Here is a 17582-nt window from a genome sequence, read left to right as displayed (position 1 = left end):
TTTGCGTGTAAAACTCTGATTAGTTAGATGTCAAAAACCATGGATTATCAGTTTATCCCAATAGTTATAAGTTTTTTCACGTGGCTTCATAGGCACTTTTCTGTTTTGTGTGGGTTATTGTAGTGGGCCACTATCAAAAGACACAAGACGACCTTACCCTCCACTTATATATACTGTGGTTGATTCTTATAAATCATACACATAAAATATATATGAAGTAAAGAAGCTGGTTTCTCTCACACGGATTGTTCTAACAAGCAGCTGGTTATTCTTGTGATTCCTCCCTAAGTTTAAACAGGTAACGTTACCATCCTCCACCAGGTAACCTTACATTCAGTTTGTTACTCAATTTATATATTAGGCTTACCAATCCCTGGTAGTGTAGTAACTGGATTAAGACATATATAATTCTTGCATGGATTTATTTCCAGTGATACTATTTGCTCCAAATCTCATCAATCTGTAGATATAGACAATTGTCTGCTGCTTTTTTCTTAGGCCTTCATGCAGTGAAAATGAAATACTTGTCTTGTAAATCTCCACGACCTTCTTTTATGCCTCTGGCATGCTTTTGCTTAAGGACTTCAAAGTTATTGGGCAGCCATTCCTTAGCCTGGGTATGTGTGCCTTCTTTTCTAAGCAAGTATCTAAATCATCAAGGGTCCACCTACAGAGCAGTATCATCAATTGTCGTCCATTTGTACAAAAAAGAAGAATAAGAATCTTGGCATGGTTCAAAATACTCACGTGTAACCACCAGTGAGTCTGTGTAAAAAGACCAACATTGTCACTTTCGCCATATTGATCCCAAGGCATGTCCTAGGCCCTGATCCAAAAGGTATGAAACTGTATGGCTTTTGCATTTCCTGCAGATGTAACTACGTAAAGTAATTTCCTGACACGAGAACGTGGCAAAAAAACAATCGAGATCAAGACAACCAAAATAACTAGAGAAATCTAATTACATCAAATCTTTGTGGGTTGAATTTCAATGGATCCTTGTACAAATCGGAGTCGTGATGTATGTGAGTTGCATCGATGTTAACATGCCAACCTTTCTTTATATCATACCCTGTTATTGCCACTTGTATAGTTAGTAACACAGTCATGACAACAAGAAAAACTAACGATAAAAGCCCTCCTATAATTAATCTAAAATATTTAATGAACATAATTGAATTGATATCTTCAGAGGAGTTGAGTTCCTCACCTTCAATCGTGCAGTCTTCAAGTGCAACACGAGGAAACCATAACAGGACATTGGACATTCTCAATGTTTCCTTGACTACCTGGATAGAACACGAATGACGAATTGATTCTTGATATTAGGTGCTTCCAGTTTAGAGCTAAGTAATTACTTCATAGTCTGTACATCATTTTTAAAGTACAAACTCTAACCTTCAAACCATAACGCATGCTGTTGAGATCTTCATGGTTAATTGAAGCTCCTTCTGGCTTCATTTTGGTTATAGATAATTGTTCTTCCTGTAAGTCAAGATGAACACTAGTCATTTTATCTTATCGTACAAGTGAGCTCATGGTTTTTTATAACCAACTCCCCTCTCGTATCTAATACCCCCTTGAGAAAGAAAAATATGATTATCCATAAGAATCAATGACTATCTGAATGTTTATAATTACTCATAAATTCTATTTAACTATAATTGAACTAGACTTAGTAAAAATAAAAGAGGGGTTGCCCCTTCCTATTAGCACCAAAATGATACTTACAACAATAATAATAATAATAATAAAATCTTTAATTGGGTTTGGGTCCATAGTTTCACTAGAATATGTGCAGTATCTCACCCTGAGAATGTCCTGTGTTTCTCTGTTGTCATGTAGAAACTTTACACTCCACATCATTGCTGCTGCTGTGGTGGTTTGTCCAGCAATTATCAATGTCAACAGATTATCCATAATCTCCGAGTCATCAAGTTTTTCGCTGGCTGGGAGTGAGTCTCTCTGCAACATGGACTGAAGGAAGTCCTCTGGAGTTTCTTCCCCCCTCCTACGTCTGGCAATGATCTCTCCGAAAGTTTCCATGACCCTTTTACGAGCCTGCTTTAGCAATTTTTTTTAGTTCAACCATAATAAAACTTTGGATTTTACTAGGTTAAAATGAATAATATAGTAATTTCAATTGCTGCTAAGAAAATCAATATTTGATATTCTAACATGTCGATCATTTTTGTGTAAAAAAAAAGTTTTTCATTTATTATATCAACTGTTGTTATTTTTTCCATCAATCCCTAAGATTACTTATTTTACTATTTACTTTAAACTTTTCATGCTAAGAAAAAAAATTAAAATTTAAATATGTTTTTAATCTCTTAGATTTGAAATACTTTTGGTCCTCCAATTAAAATATGTTTTTTTAATTCCTCAAGTTCGGGAAATCTTTAGTCCTTCAACTTCATTTTGAAAAACTAAAAAAAATTGTTTCTTCAAATTTACTATCGTGGACTAAAATCAATATTCAATGAATTCGAAGGACTAAAATAACTAAATTTTTTATTGGGAGAATAAAACTAAAAGTGTCTCATATCTAAATGATTAAAGGGTAACTGGCTCCACTTAAATTTAATCCTAGTAAACAACACAAATTTAGATACAACTAGTTATTTTTTTAGATCAACTATATGTGGCTAACATGTAAAACAAAATACAGTATACTTTTAAAAATATCACTAACCGTGATGCCTTTATAGTATCTGGTGCGAGGAATCATTATAGGAATGGATAACATGGCATCAGAGACGGCAGTGCAGTCTTCCTCGATCTGTCGTAGTAATGAATCCTCCGTTATGCTCATCAGCATGTCACACATTGCATCAAATGTCATCTTTAAATGCAAACATTTCATGGGCATTAGGAATCAGAGTGGCATTATACGACGAAGCGTCAAATTTTGATAAATTAATCCATTTACTAAGTAAATATGAGAAATTATTTCATGTTCCGGATTATGTCATTCCAGTTAATCTTCAGTGACACATAACCACATTTTTCAATTTAGAAAAGAATTGACAAAATGTTACATGAAGATTAGATGGGCCTAAATGATCTTAGGACCATGTAACGTTTCTTCTAATAAATAATATATGTAAAAGAATTTTGTTATAATGTAATGACAAATTTTTGTTATAATAAATTTATTGATTTTTTCGTTAATTATCTTAAAAGTCATATATATATTATAATTTTTAATTGATTGAGAATATAAAAACTTTTATATACATAAAAATTAAACTAGTAAAACTTTGGTTTTACCTTCATACAGAGGTCCAACACTTTGAAACTTTTCCCGCTTTCTTCTAGCTTTTGCAGCCTTCCACATAACATTTTGTCAAATTTGGTGACAAATGCTGATAGGGAAGTCATGGAAAATGGTTCAGATAGAAGACCCCTTATTCTTTTGTGACTCTCAACGGGTACACATAACAAGCTTTTCTGTCCCACGGCATCTGCCATTGATTTTACATAACCCTTGTTGAATAGAACAAAGTCATTAGCAAATATGGTCCTTGCACCTTCAGGACTAGGAATAAATATGTGGATCTTCCCAAATAGCCTTGTCTTGAACCATCTCCCATTCCTACTTCAATAAAATAGTAAGTTATATATGTTCCATTGCCTCATGGTTCCATTTATTTTGGTCAAGTAGACTTTAATACAAATTTACAATATACTTGATTAATTTCTAAAATTTCAGGTCTAAATATTATATAAAATTACAAATCATTATGATCAAGTTTATATAGTACAAGATACAGTTTTTCCAATAAGAATTGGACTTTAATCTCTGTAATATATGCTAATCTTAATTCAAACTTTTATTATGTGAATTACTAAGTTGAAAGTTAAATTCTAATTGGATAACACCAAAAGTACCTTAAGAACTATACATTAGTTTTGTACAATTTTTGAACCAAAATAATAATTCACTTGTTAATGATTATTTTCTAACCAACACCACTCTCTGCCTAGAAATTTATAGTAGTCTAAAAATTCAACTGTGCAATAAATGTGTTCAATATAATCTGTGTAACACGATAAATCTAAAATTCAACAGTGTAATAAACGTGTTCATTGTGATCCATGTATAACACGATGAATAGAAAACGTGTTCATTATGTCTTGCACATAAAGCAATGCGTTTCCATGAGTTATCAGTTCTAACTTCTCCACATGTTCTAACTTGTTAAAGCTTTGGGGAAAACTTAGAGTTTTATAAGTGTTATTTTCCAATCAGAATAAGAGTTTTACCTTAGTAATATGCAGTCTTTTAATGCAAACCGGTATTTTGCATATTACCAGGGTAAAACTCTAATTCAAATTGGAAAACAGTACAAATAACACCTATAATAACTGTATGTAAGTTTTGTCAGAGAACTTTTAGGTGAGTAGAAAGTTCAGCCTAGGTATAATAAACAACTATCAATTACTAGACTAGAACTTGGTCCTTGTATCTGTTATATATGAATCTTAATATTTCTCTTCAGGAGGAAAAGCAGATAAGAACATTATGTGTGAGTGTGACCATAATAAACATGATTCTGAGCAAGTCTATAATACTTTGAGATTCTTGTTGGAAACAAAAGCACTTTGAATTTATAAATATGAAGACCAAAGTAAGTAGTAGTCACATACCACAATCGCCTAAGTCTGACAAAATCATAGCATCCTCTTGTGCTATTAGTGGCTGAAAGAAAAGAAAAAGTTTCCCCAATAAAAGGCAATCCCAACCTGCCAGGGATTTCTTCTCTATTGTTTGTTGTGGCTCTTTTCCAAGCTTTTGAAGCCAAATATGTTACTCCTATAGTGAATAATGCGACCATGATTAGGTCGTAATAATACTTCTGCACTACCAATAGTACCTCTTCTCTTAACAGATTCAACATCTCTTTTGTTTTGTTGTTGCTCTTTCTCAAAACAATCGCAATGAAAGAAAACCAAGTTCTAAGGTATAGTCTCTGTTATATATGGTTCAAATAAAGCTTAGAATGTTATATAATAAGGGCGTGACGACAGTGTTACAGAAGTCAACATATGCTTTGTTTTGTAAAATATTGGAACGAGGAGCATCTTTTAAGGATTGGCGACACAAAAGTTGGAAGATTCGTATTACAAGAAGACAGTAGTCTAAAGAAATTATAAAATAAGAAAACATTTTTCTCCTTAAAATACAATCTCAAATTAGTTATCGAACGTTATGTGTTATCATATAGTTCTTTTAAATTATATAGTTCTTTTAAATTTTTGTTCATAACAATATTCTCTCAAAGGATTCTTTTTGTCTGTGTTTTAATTCTTTAAGACTTTATCACTAATTTAGTACCTCACATATTTAACTTTATTGTCAAATTATTATCTCAAAAAATTTGCCACCACTTTTGTCCCTATATATGATAATACGGTGGCATGTTTTAGATTTTTGAAAGAATAATTTGATGACATATTAAATCTTTAAAAATCAAATTTGGTGATAAAATAGTTCAAGGATAATAAGAGAGTATAACTCAGTTGATATAATAATTAATGATGATTTATTAAAAAATATATAGTAATAATTTAAATTTTGGGAAATCATTTTGGTATAATTAAATTATTGAACAATTAATGTTGTGACGCATATAATTTTGGAAAAATAAATTGAAATTTTGTATTTTTCGTGAATCATTTAAATTGCACTTATTAAACACATGATTAAGTGAACCATTAGCGTTGAACTAGTGGCAGAAAGTTTGGATAGCTAGCCTGAGAAGTTAGAGTTTTGAATCCTGTTATTGTCGTTGTAAGAAGAAAAAAAAAGCTTGATTAAGTGTGTTTTTTCTAATGTAGTCTTTGTTTCTTTTACTAAACAAATATCTACTTTAAAAATTTGATTCACTATTTTCAGTAAAGTTTTTCTTTTCAATATATATTTTTCACAACACTCTCATTAAATCGAGTTTCACTTGAATTAATAACTTATTTGTATACATGTGTATGACAAATATTTATTTAAAATAAGAAAGAATTTTAGTAATAAATTTAAATTTAATTGAAAAATTATCATTTCATAATTCTTATATAAAATATTTTTTTATTCTATTTTCTTTTTAACCACCAAAGTGTGGATTATGTGATATTGTTTCAAGTTAATTCGAGTTCAAAACTTACATGTGTAGTTAGAGATGATAGTTATGGTCTAAACTAAAAATAAATCTCTTTTTATTATTTTTTAAATGCCTATTAAATATTAGTTAAAATAATAAAGTTTAAAAATGCTTATATAATTAAGAGATTTAATAATAAAAAGAAAATAATTAAGTTATCAATAAACTAAAAAGAAAAAGTCGTACTCAAACTTCATATCATTAAACAAGTCAAATACACTTAAAATTTAATTTATTTGAACAAATAAATCAAACTTAGACATCATAATTTTTTTTATGCCAAGCTTTAGTTTCAAATTGAGTTTCAAAGACTTGACTCAACTTTACTTCACTTATTTCACTGATTCACCTAATAATTCTCTGGGAAGAAATAGTGGCCTAAGCTGAACTTGGATGCTGATTGAAATGCCTTCCACTATTCAACAGTTGCTTGAAAGCTCCTTTACAGCTGAAATGGTACAAGTTGCGCCTGCCATTATAGATGGATGAATGGAGTTGTGAGTGACTGAGCTCATGTATTAAGAATGATTAATCAAACATTTTTCAGTGATTACATCAATGGGTCTCAGTGGAATGGTGCGTTAGCTTAGATTCTGATATGCAACAAAATTGTGACGACCCACTTCGACTGGTCTAAAGATTTTCTTCAAATGAGTTATGGTAGTGATTTAACTAAAAATGATATTAGTTTTGTTTTTATTTGTTTCCAAAAAGAGAATAAAATTGAATTGATATATGATGGAATGTCACTTAGTACCATGAATGCCGGCAGATAGAGAAAGGATGATTAGAAGTAAAATATGCACATATTATGTTTGGTTGAATAGATTTGGAATAGAAAGAAAAAAGAATTGAACCATAGAAGAGGAAGAGTGGGGAGAAATAACCAAATTAAGATCTTTATGAAGTGGGACTCATAGAAATTTCACCATTCCAACCAGACGAGAAATGAGTTAGGACACAGACCACTCTTGTTTTCTTTTCCACATTAATTTATACGTCCTGTTCCTCCTTCTATCACAAGAAATTATCAAGTAGTGTTGAACCACAACATCTTTAATTAATTATTATATAATATAATTAATAAGGTTGAGGATATCAATTGAATTCTTTAAACATTCTGATGGAAATTTAATTCTAACATACATGAAAAAAAAAGAAACTTCTTTAGGAGAGTCAAACTTACTTTAATAATTTTTGTGTTGAAGAATTAATTTTATGATTTTTCACTGTAATAACTTTAATATATATATAGGGCTATTAATATCTCTTAATTTGGATGTGTTAACATTCAAAACCAAATTTTTTCCCCAAAAATACTAGCTCTTCTGTTTCTCAAATTTTAATTTAAGGATATATTATTGTACATTTAATTTAAAAAATAAAAAATCTTTTTCTCTCTCTTATCTTTTTTAGACATCTTTCTTTCTACTCTTATCTATCTATTACAACTTCTCTCCTATCTAAAAAAGGAGAGGGAAATTTTTTTAAAAAAATTAATTGATAAAATATGATAATATTTTTAAATTAATTAAATTTTGAGAAATAAAAGAATAAATAGGGTTTTAGTCCATTTTTGTGTGTGGAGTGTTAATGCATATCAACTAGAATGTATATTAGCATTACTATATACTCCCTCTATTTTAGAATATATAAAGTTTAAGGTTTTTGTATAACTATTAAAGAATGTAATTAATTTGTTGAATTTTAAAGACAACATTAGATAACTTCCTAATATATCATTTATCTCTTTCATTATTGACTTATTTATTCTTCTTACACACTACTCTTACTAAGTATTTATTAAGAATAATCTTTAAAAAAATATTTAATATAGCATTAGTTTTGTAAAATGACATGTATTTTGAAATAATTATTTCTCTAAAAAGTCATATTCTAAAAGGGTGGGAGTATATAATACTATAACTAAGGATTATTATTTTTTAATTAAAAAACCTAAATTCATATATCTTATATAGAAGTTAATGAAGAACGATTAAGTGTGACCATGGATTGAACATTTTGAAAATTCAATCTAAATCCAATTAAATTTTAAAATCCATATACATTTAATACATTTAATTAGATAAACTTGGTTTAACTTTTTCTTGAAGCCGAATTTAAAATTTATTTATAGTTTAAAACCAATTTGATTTTAAATCTAATGTTAAACAATAAATTAATTTTTTTCTCAATTTCAGTTAAAACTATTTTTAATTGACTTCAATTATGATTATTTTTTTCTCAACATCAATCAGGATAGTTTTTAACTGACCTCAAGCACAATTGTTTTCATCCGATCTCATAGAGATTTTTTGTGGACCTCAATCGTTATAGTTTTCAATTGGCATCTATCCAGATAATTTATACAAATTTACTAGTTATTCAAACATTATCACACATTTTATTCAAATTTTTAATTATATATCCAACACAGGCAAATTCTCGTGGCTATTGTTTGAAAAGTGAAAAACATAATTGATTGGTCTTCAATTGTTTGGATAGGTCAGCAAATTCTGGCGCCTCCTCTTATTGGCATTTGTCCGTCTGATTTTGTCCTTATTTGAAGTACTCCTATGCAAAGGTTTTGGAAAATTGGGCATCATATGCAAGCACTTCACTTTGACATGTGTTCGATTATAACTCAAATAAATTTTAAAATCATTTATTTATTTGTTTTAGGCATCCCGGCTCCCTGTCTGACAGTTCTTCATTCATTGTGTTCTTATAACAAAATAAGATAGCAGAAAATAAGATGGTAGAAAAATGAAATCTTCTATTCGTGAATATACATATAATTTATATTATAAGAAATAAGAATTGCAAATATAATTCTTTTTTGGTTTTACTTGATATACCTATGTAAAAGTACGAAATTAATTTTGAAGACCTAAATCTTTTATTGAAAAAAATCTTATCAAATTTTAAATACTATCTAGTTGTATTTATAATGAGTTATTTTATAAGCTAGACTTAAATGTCAAAGAGTCTGACTGAGTTTGTTGAATATGATGCATGAGTTATTATAAACTATCAAATACAATTTTTAATTCTTATCAATAAAAAAAATTAGACCTAAATATTACATTTCCCCTCTCTTTTTTTCACCACGCTTGCTTCTCTCTTTCATTCCCTTCATTCCATTTGATTTCTTTCTCGCCTCCCTTTAGTCATCTCTTGCTTTAACACTAGGATTTTTCATCCTCCAGATTTCAATGTAGGATATTTATGTTTCCAACTATTTTTCTTCCTTGTTTTATTTTTGTCCACTCACACAATACCATGAATGTATCTCATTTTATACATGCAACTACATAACTATATCTTAAATTTGTTAAAGTTGTTGCAGTAGAGCATCTCTTAGAGTTATCCAACTTAAAGGAACAATATCAATTATATGATTTCTCCACTCCAATTGCTTTACTACTGTACATTTTTTCCTTTTTATAGGATTTTTAATGGTCCATGTATTTTGCCTGAATTTTTTCAAATGTTTTTTTAACATTTTGGAAATTATTTTTCAAAACACAAAATAGTATTTCACAAAATAATTTCTAGAACATAGTTTTATTTTTTAACATTTAGAAAATAATTTCTGAAACACAAACAATATTCTAGAAAGTGTTTTTTGGAATGTTAAAAATAAAATTGTGTTCTAGAAAGTACTTTTTGGAATGTTAGAAACAAAACATTGTTTCTGGAAGTACATTTCGAGAATAATAGTTATGTATTAACGTTATGGGCATACTAGATATAAAGGATATATATGATAATAAAAATTAGAAGAACAAAAAGATAAATGGGAGTATACTTGGAAAGGAGGGGGGTGTTTAGATATGACAGAGGCCTAAAAGGAACTTGGAATGCTCCACGACTAAATATACCCATTCAGACTCGCTTTTGTTCAATTATAAATAACTATCCAGTTTGATGGAGATTTATAGCATCATTAAAGTATATACAGATTGAGATCGTAGAAACATGAGCTTGTGATATAGCTACACCTAATTCCGAACCGGTTAATGCAAGAACTATAAATAAAGGACCTAGATCTCCTATCAAATAGAAAAGATCATTCATACATAGCATAGTCCAAGCGGACCCACTTAAAATCTTTATTGAACTATGACCGGCCATCATATTAGCAAATAAACGTATTCCTTAGCTTAATTCGCGAAAACAATGAGGGATTAGCTCAAGGAGTACTAAAAAAGGTACTAACGACAATGGGACTCATGCGGGTAATGAGAAGCTTAAAAAATGAAGCCCATTTCTTTGAAATCCCACTATAGTAATGCCAATTAAAAGGGACATGCTAGGTGCATTCAGCAACATTGCTGGTGCACCCAACAATTAGGTGAATGGGCAAAATTACCCTTGTGCCAAAGTTTAAAAATAAAACTAATTTAAAAAAAAAAAATTTCTTCTTCCGGAAGAAGGTTCTTCCGATAGAACAATTTATTCTACCGGAAGAATTTGTTCTACCGAAAGAACCTTCTTCTGGAGAAGCTACCGGAAGAAGTTCTTTCGATAACTTCTCCGGAAGAAGGTTCTTCCGATAGAACACAAATTGTTCTTTCGGAAGAAAAAATTATTTTTTTAATAAAGGGCAATTTTGCCCATTCACCTAATTGTTGGGTGCACCAGCAATGTTGCTAGGTGCACCTAGCATGTCCCCAATTAAAAATTAATTGACCAAAAACTAATCAGGCTAATTTGTTAAGTCTTCAGCTTGGCCTTTGGGCTTTTTTCGGCCTTTGCATATTTGATCGGTTGAAAATAAAAGAGATGAATTAACCAATTATTTTTTTAGGCATATAATCAATAAATCATTTGAGAACTTAAGAATTAATTTCATGCAAGATATGAAGCCTGCATTAGAATTCCTCTATTCTCGGATTGAAACTCACAATTTTACAAAAATGTAGAAAGATTAAAAAGAAAAAGAAAAAGAAAAATGTAATTAATTTTTATTTTTCATACCAACATTTTTGTAAAGTGTATTTTTTTTATGTATAAAATACGAGTTTAATGATCATATACCATAAAATAATTTTACACTGTCAATACAAAACCTATTTTCACATAAAATAAAGTGTATTCATAATTATTAATTAAAAAAATCAATAATTGTGAATTGTGATAAATCAAATATGTATGTCACAAAATCTAAAGTTAATTATAGTTTTAATATTTTAATTTATTGATATCATTTCACATTATTGATAAAGTGTATTTACCATGGAAAAATTTAGAATTGCTCTCTTTCAGATGAACTCAAACAAATCACTAGTTCCTGATGGACTCAATCCAGCTTTTATATATATATATATATATATAAAATAATACATCTTTGTGGCCTAGAAGTTTTTCACTATGACATTACATGGCTTGAAACTGGTCTTTTCCCTCCCAAGGTAAATGCTACAACCATTGTTCTTATTTCCAAAATTAAAAACCCTGTTTGTATAAAAGACTTTGGTCAATCTCTCCGTGCAATGTCCTCTACAAAATCATGTGTCCAAAGTTTTAGCCAAGTGTCTTAAACCTCTCCTTCCAAATTGCATAATTCTGAAGAGCAATAATGTTTTGTAGAGGATCGATCCATTCTTTACAATGTTCTTTTAGCTTATGAAATTATTCATCACATGAGGTGTAAGTAAAAAGGAAAAATTGGGGAAGTTACTTTGAAATTGACATTAGCAAAGCTTTTGATAGAGTTAATTGGGGCTATTTGGTAGTAATAAAAAAATGGGCTTTCATGAAAAATGACTTAGTTGGATTAATATATGTCTTCAGATTGTCCAATATGCTATGATTATTAATGGATACTCAATTGGACAAATTTTTCTCAGGAGAGAACTTAGGTAGGATGACTCATTATCTTTCTACACTTTTAAAATATCATGAAATGAAATGTGACATTCATAGAGTAAAGATGTGTAAAGGAACTCATATCCTCACACACCTTTTGTTTTCTATTTTACAAGGTAGATAATATAGAGACCGTGTCGTTCTTAAAGACATCCTTGATTCCTATGGCCAAGCTTCTCATCAAATGGTCAATTACCAAAAGTCAAAGGTATTTTTTTAGCTCTAACACATTCACTAGTTTGAGACAAAACACTTCATCTTCTCTTGGAGTCACAACAACAATTGGCACAAAAAAGTACCTAGGGCTCTCATCTATCATTCAAAGAAGGAAAGGGCCATCTTTGGATTCCTCAAAGAGACTCTAGAACATAATTAATCATTGGTCCACCAAGAATCTCTCCAAGGTGGATAAGGAAATCTTCATTAAGTCAGTAGCTCAATTCGCTCCTATTTACTACATGAGTGTTTTCCTCCTTCCATCCTCCCTTGAAGATGAATTACAAAAAAGGATGAACTCTTTTTGGTGGGGATCAAGTAGACAAATGAGAAAAGACATCAATTGGTTAAGTTGGGACAAGCTTGTTATGAAGATGGAATTTGGAGGTATGGGTTTCAGACACCTTCATATTTTTAATCTTGATATACTAGGAAAGTAATATTAGAATTTGATGAACAACCAAGATACTATAGTTTTTAAAATTTACAAAGTTAAATACTTTTCCAATAATAATAATGTTTTTATATTAATATATATTAGTTTAAAAAGTAATATAATTTCTCTTTTTGAAAGACAGTAAATAGTTTCAAGACATAGTTATTATTATTTTCTGGAGGGAGAGATATTATAGGAATTAAATTTATTAATAAAAAAATCTTTTATGAAAAACATTAGAGAAACGAACTTATATAATAAACAAGAAAGAGATATTTATTATTTTGGAAGTAAATCTATTGATCTGAAGGAAAAGATAGTCAGTATGTTGAAAGAATAATTTTTTGAACTATGTTAAAAGAATCATTAGTAATAAATTAATCTAAATTAGGTAAAAATAATCATTAATTACTTTTATTGATCGTAGAGTTGCGTACATTAGGTTGTGAGGCAACCTAAATTTAAGAGTGAAGGAAATATTTTTAAATATTAGTCCTGGTTCATATCCTTCTACTATACACCAATCCAAATGATTTTTTTTAAGGATGTGGGTGGACTATCAAATAGGTTGTTCACATGTGAACCATCAGTTTTTTTTTTTTTATTGGTCAAAAGTCCATTTTATCCTCACCTTTCATAGTAACCTAGCTACGACTTTATTCTTAGCTCCCCCTCGCCCCTTACTAATGATCAGTTCTACCACTTCAATTTTATGAGCGCATTATGAAAAGGCGGAAAACACCTTCCCCACCTAGATGCACGGTTGTGATACACCGTAAACTTAGACCCTCAATGGTGGTTCTTGCGGCGGTGGTGGTCATCTTCGCTGCGGACTAGCGGTTGTTGGTGTACTGGTCGAATGCATCACTTCTCGTCATCCCCAAATTCGTATATGGTGATGGAAGATTGAAGATTGTTTTGTTCTTCACGTTATGAAAATGATTTACAGGACATACCCATAAGAACATATCTTTCTGGTGGACAGATTTTTCATGTATGAACTGATTTTTTTAGAGACTTCCCAGATTCTAGTGGAAGATTGAAGATTCACTGAATATTGGGGTGGGGTGGAGGTGAAGAAGATATGGACAAAGTTGTCATTTTGTTTTTTCTTATTTGTTAAAAAATTATTTAATTTTAATCTGAATCATTAAAGTATTTTAATAACAAATATAATCTAAGGGCTAATAATAATGGTTCAAATAGATGTTGAAAGGAAGAGTGTTTCATGTTATGTCCAAAATTAGATAGGAAGGCAAGGAATTATTTTTTATACAAAGACAAAAAGTACTCTTATATTTATATCATTTCTTATTTAATATTTAGGTTATTTTTGTTATTATATATAATCAAACAAGAGAAAATATTTTTTTTTTCTCTTCTACTAAATAACCTAAATAATCATTTAACTTTTTTTCTTTCAGTTATTTTCTATTGCCCTTTTTCCCTAAACCAACCCTTAAATGAAATAGAACTCATAGTATAAAGAAAAGATTTTGTTGTAAATGAACAAGATATTGAAAAATTATCCATACATGAAAGCATAATTATTGATACATATCTTTTCACATAAAAAAGATTCTTTTGTTACAATAGTAACAAAATTGATATATTATTCAAGAATTGAAGTCAATTTACCTAATAAAAAAATGTATATCAATGAACTCTTATGAAATGGTTTTACAGAATTTAATCAATTATTTGAATTATGAAATATTATTGAAAAATAAAAATATGTTATCAAAAGACTTTATGATTTTTTCTAATATGGAATGAATTAATTATCTACTTTTTATCATTCTGTTTTTTTATGTCTCATATTTATAGTAAGAAAATTTCTTTTATGGATAAACTTGTCTCACATAGTGTTACCATTAATGATTTGGTTTGATGGGACCCTCTTCCTTTTTTTATTTATTTATTTGGGAAGAGTTTTTTAAGAATTAATATGTTTTGTTGTTATAGGTTCAATTGTACATGAGTTTGGGTTTGGGTTTTGGTTTCCCATGGTTCCTTATTTTCTTTTTGGATTATAATATAATTGAGTGTGTTATTTTTGCTTTTGATGATTGCTTTATCAATTAGTTGAGATTACACTCTTTAACATGTCTTAATATATCTCTTGATTTTGATAAATAAAAAAAATAGAACCAGTCAGTCAATCAACCTTTGGCTTTTACCCAATAGACAACAACTTCGACAACAATACTGCGAAGTCATTTCATCTAATCTACTTATAAATTAATAAGAACTAGACCAAATGGCCTGTATTTTGTACGACAAAAAAACAAAACAATGGCCTATTTTACAATGCAAATAAAAGAAAAATAAAAAATTGAGAATGCAGTAGAACACAACACAACACGTGTAATTTTTGGTTCGAAGTTTGGACAGATTTATTATATCTATTGAATATTTGTTTTGGGGGAATGCAAATCGTCTCTAGATATCAAAGTTATGACAAAGATACAGATATCAAAATTTAAATTTATAATCTCTTCTTTGCATCTGAAATCATCTATCATTATACAAACAAGGCCCCGAGTGGCCACGTGTCGCGATGTCATTAACTCATTTCCCACCCAAAAATGTCACATCATGCTATAGTGAAGTAAAAAATGCTGCGTTTTCATCTGTCCTCTTTTTTTTACATTTTTTTATTTTACAAACAAACATTCTCTCTCCACTGTTTTCATTCTCATTCTCTTTCTTTTTTTTTTACCCGTTTTTTATTCTTTCTCCACCTTTCCCATTCTCATTCTCTCTCTCTCATTTTCTTTCTTTTTTTTCCTACCCGTTCTTCATTCTCTCTTATTCCACTGCAATCCAAGATAATGCTTTGGTGCTGTTGTTCTCCAAATGCTGGGTGGGAATGAGGGAATCCATCATTCTCCTATTGTTTTGGTCAGAAAATCAAAAGGTTGTTGCTTGGTTTTCCCGTTGGTTTCTCTTACTGAGGAAAACCAAAAGGCTAAAGGTTTTTTCCTGGATTTGACAATTCTTTGGTTGGTTGGACCGAAAAATGATTTATGGGTTCTTTTGTCTCCTATCCTTCTGTGTTTTATTTTTTCATTTGGTTGTTTTGGCCGAAAAAACCAAAGGTTGATGCTTGGTTCTTTTCTCTCCCGTGAGGAAAACCCAAAGGCCGAATCTTTTTTGCTTGGTTTGGCAGTTGTTTGCTTGGGTTGGCCGAAAAATTATTTTTTATGGGTTCTTTTCAAAACTATTCTTTTGCGTTTTCATTTTCCGTTTGCTTGGTTTGGCCAAAAAACCCAAAGGCTCTTGCTTGGTTGTTTTCTCTTTTGAGAGGAAAACCCAAAGGCCGAAGCTTTTTGGCTTGGTTTGACAGTTCTTTGCTTGGGTTGGCCGAAAAATGATTTTTGGATTCTTTTCAAGACTATCCTTCTGCGTTTTGGTTTTTCATATGCTTGGTTCTTTCTCCATTGATTTCTGGGTTCTTTTCCAAACTATTCTTCTGCGTTTTTTTTTTCATTTGCTTGGTTTGGCCAAAAAACCCAAAGGCTCTTGCTTGGTTGTTTTCTCTTTTGAGAGGAAAACCCAAAGGCCAAAGCTTTTTGGCTTGGTTTAACAGTTCTTTGCTTGGGTTGGCCGAAAAATGATTTATGGGTTCTTTTCTCTCCTATCCTTCTGTGTTTTCTTTTTTCATTTGGTTGTTTTGGCCAAAAAACCTAAAGGTTGTTGCTTGGTTTGCCCGTTGTTTTCTCTCACGTGATTTCTTGGTTTGACAGTTATTTGACGGTCAAAAAATTGTATTTTTTTGTGTTCCTCGGGCTTATTTGATTGTGGTTGACTATTATTCTTCTTCTGCAACACAAAAGCTTCAATTTTTTTGCGTCTTCTGTCTTTCTTTTGTGTTATGATAACTTTTCGCAGGACAAAAGGTTAAATTTTTTTTGTGTTCCTGAGCCTTCCCCGACGTAAAGTTGTCACCGAGAGCAACAAAGAAGACAACAAATAGTGTCTGACATTTAGAGGATAGGTTTGTGATGTATTTCATTTCTCCTTTTGATTTCTGGGTTCTGTTGGTATAAAAGATTGAATTTTTTTGTGTTCCTCAGTCTTTTTATGTTCCTCGGGTTTATTTGACCGTGGCTAACTATTGTTCTTCCTTTGCAACACAAAAGCTTTAATTTTTTTGCGTCTTCTACCTTTGTTTTGTGTTATGATGATTTTTCACAGGATAAAAGGTTAAATTGTTTTGTGTTCCTGAGCCTTCTCCGACGTAAAGTTGTCACTGAGAGCAACAAAGAAGACAACAAATAGTGTTCGGCATTTGGAGGACAGATTTGTGATGTATTTCATTTCTCCTTTTGATTTCTAGGTTATGTTGATACAAAAGATTGAATTTTTTTGTGTTCCTCGAGCTTATTTGACTGTGGCTGACTATTGTTCTTCCTTTGCAACACAAAAGCTTCAATTTTTTTGTGTCTTATGCCTTTGTTTTGGGTTATGATGACTTTTCGCAAGATAAAAGATTAATTTTTTTGTGTTCCTGAGACTTCTCCAATGTAAAGTTCTCACCGAGAACAACAAAAAAGACAACAAATAGTGTCTGACATTTGGAGGACAAGTGTGTGATGTATTTCATTTCTCCTTTTGATTTCTGGGTTCTGTCGGTACAAAAGATTGAATTTTTTTTGTATTCCTCAGTCTTATTTAACAGTGGTTGAGTATTCTACTTCCTTTGCAAGACAAAAACCATAGATCATAGTATGTTGGATAGATTACAGGTTCGTTTTTCCTCCCCATCTTCTTCTGTGTTTTCTTTTTATCTCTTATTGCATTTGTATGCGTTTTTTAGTGGTTATGAAAATAGTGATAAATTTATATCTAAAGATGAATTGCGATCATGTATCTCTGTTGCTTGGATTTGT

The 17582-nt window shown here is 30.4% G+C and overlaps 1 protein-coding gene across 2 annotated transcripts; it reads right to left on the bottom strand.

Moving 5' to 3' along the window:
• Positions 1-179: 179 nt before the first annotated feature.
• LOC114390394 (abscisic acid 8'-hydroxylase 3-like) lies at positions 180-4991 on the bottom strand. 2 transcript variants are annotated; one of them, XM_028351119.1, is made up of 9 exons: positions 4654-4990; positions 3274-3598; positions 2696-2845; positions 1810-2061; positions 1399-1485; positions 1211-1289; positions 966-1072; positions 748-866; positions 180-667 (listed from the first exon to the last, which is right to left on the bottom strand). In XM_028351119.1, the coding sequence occupies exons 1-9, from the start codon at positions 4902-4904 to the stop codon at positions 553-555; spliced, it is 1485 nt and encodes a 494-aa protein (XP_028206920.1). In that variant the 5' UTR covers positions 4905-4990; the 3' UTR covers positions 180-552. The 2 variants fall into 2 exon arrangements, with proteins under 2 accessions (XP_028206920.1, XP_028206919.1); XM_028351118.1 differs by having other exon boundaries at positions 966-1289; positions 4654-4991.
• Positions 4992-17582: the final 12591 nt, after the last annotated feature.

The sequence above is a fragment of the Glycine soja genome, chromosome 16, assembly GCF_004193775.1.
Source record: "Glycine soja cultivar W05 chromosome 16, ASM419377v2, whole genome shotgun sequence".
Taxonomy (NCBI): Eukaryota; Viridiplantae; Streptophyta; class Magnoliopsida; order Fabales; family Fabaceae; genus Glycine; species Glycine soja.
Note: the sequence above shows the minus strand (reverse complement) of the source record. Positions and strands in the feature narration are given on the sequence as shown.

Coding starts and splice junctions, on each gene's coding strand:
- LOC114390394 (XM_028351118.1), bottom strand. CDS start 4,904: ATGTTGAATCTGTTAAGAGAAGAGGTACTATTGGTAGTGCAGAAGTAT. Junction 2,062..2,695: donor GATACTATAAAGGCATCACG/GTTAGTGATATT, acceptor TTGCTAAAGCAG/GCTCGTAAAAGGGTCATGGA. Junction 668..747: donor AGACTCACTGGTGGTTACAC/GTGAGTATTTTG, acceptor ACTGCTCTGTAG/GTGGACCCTTGATGATTTAG.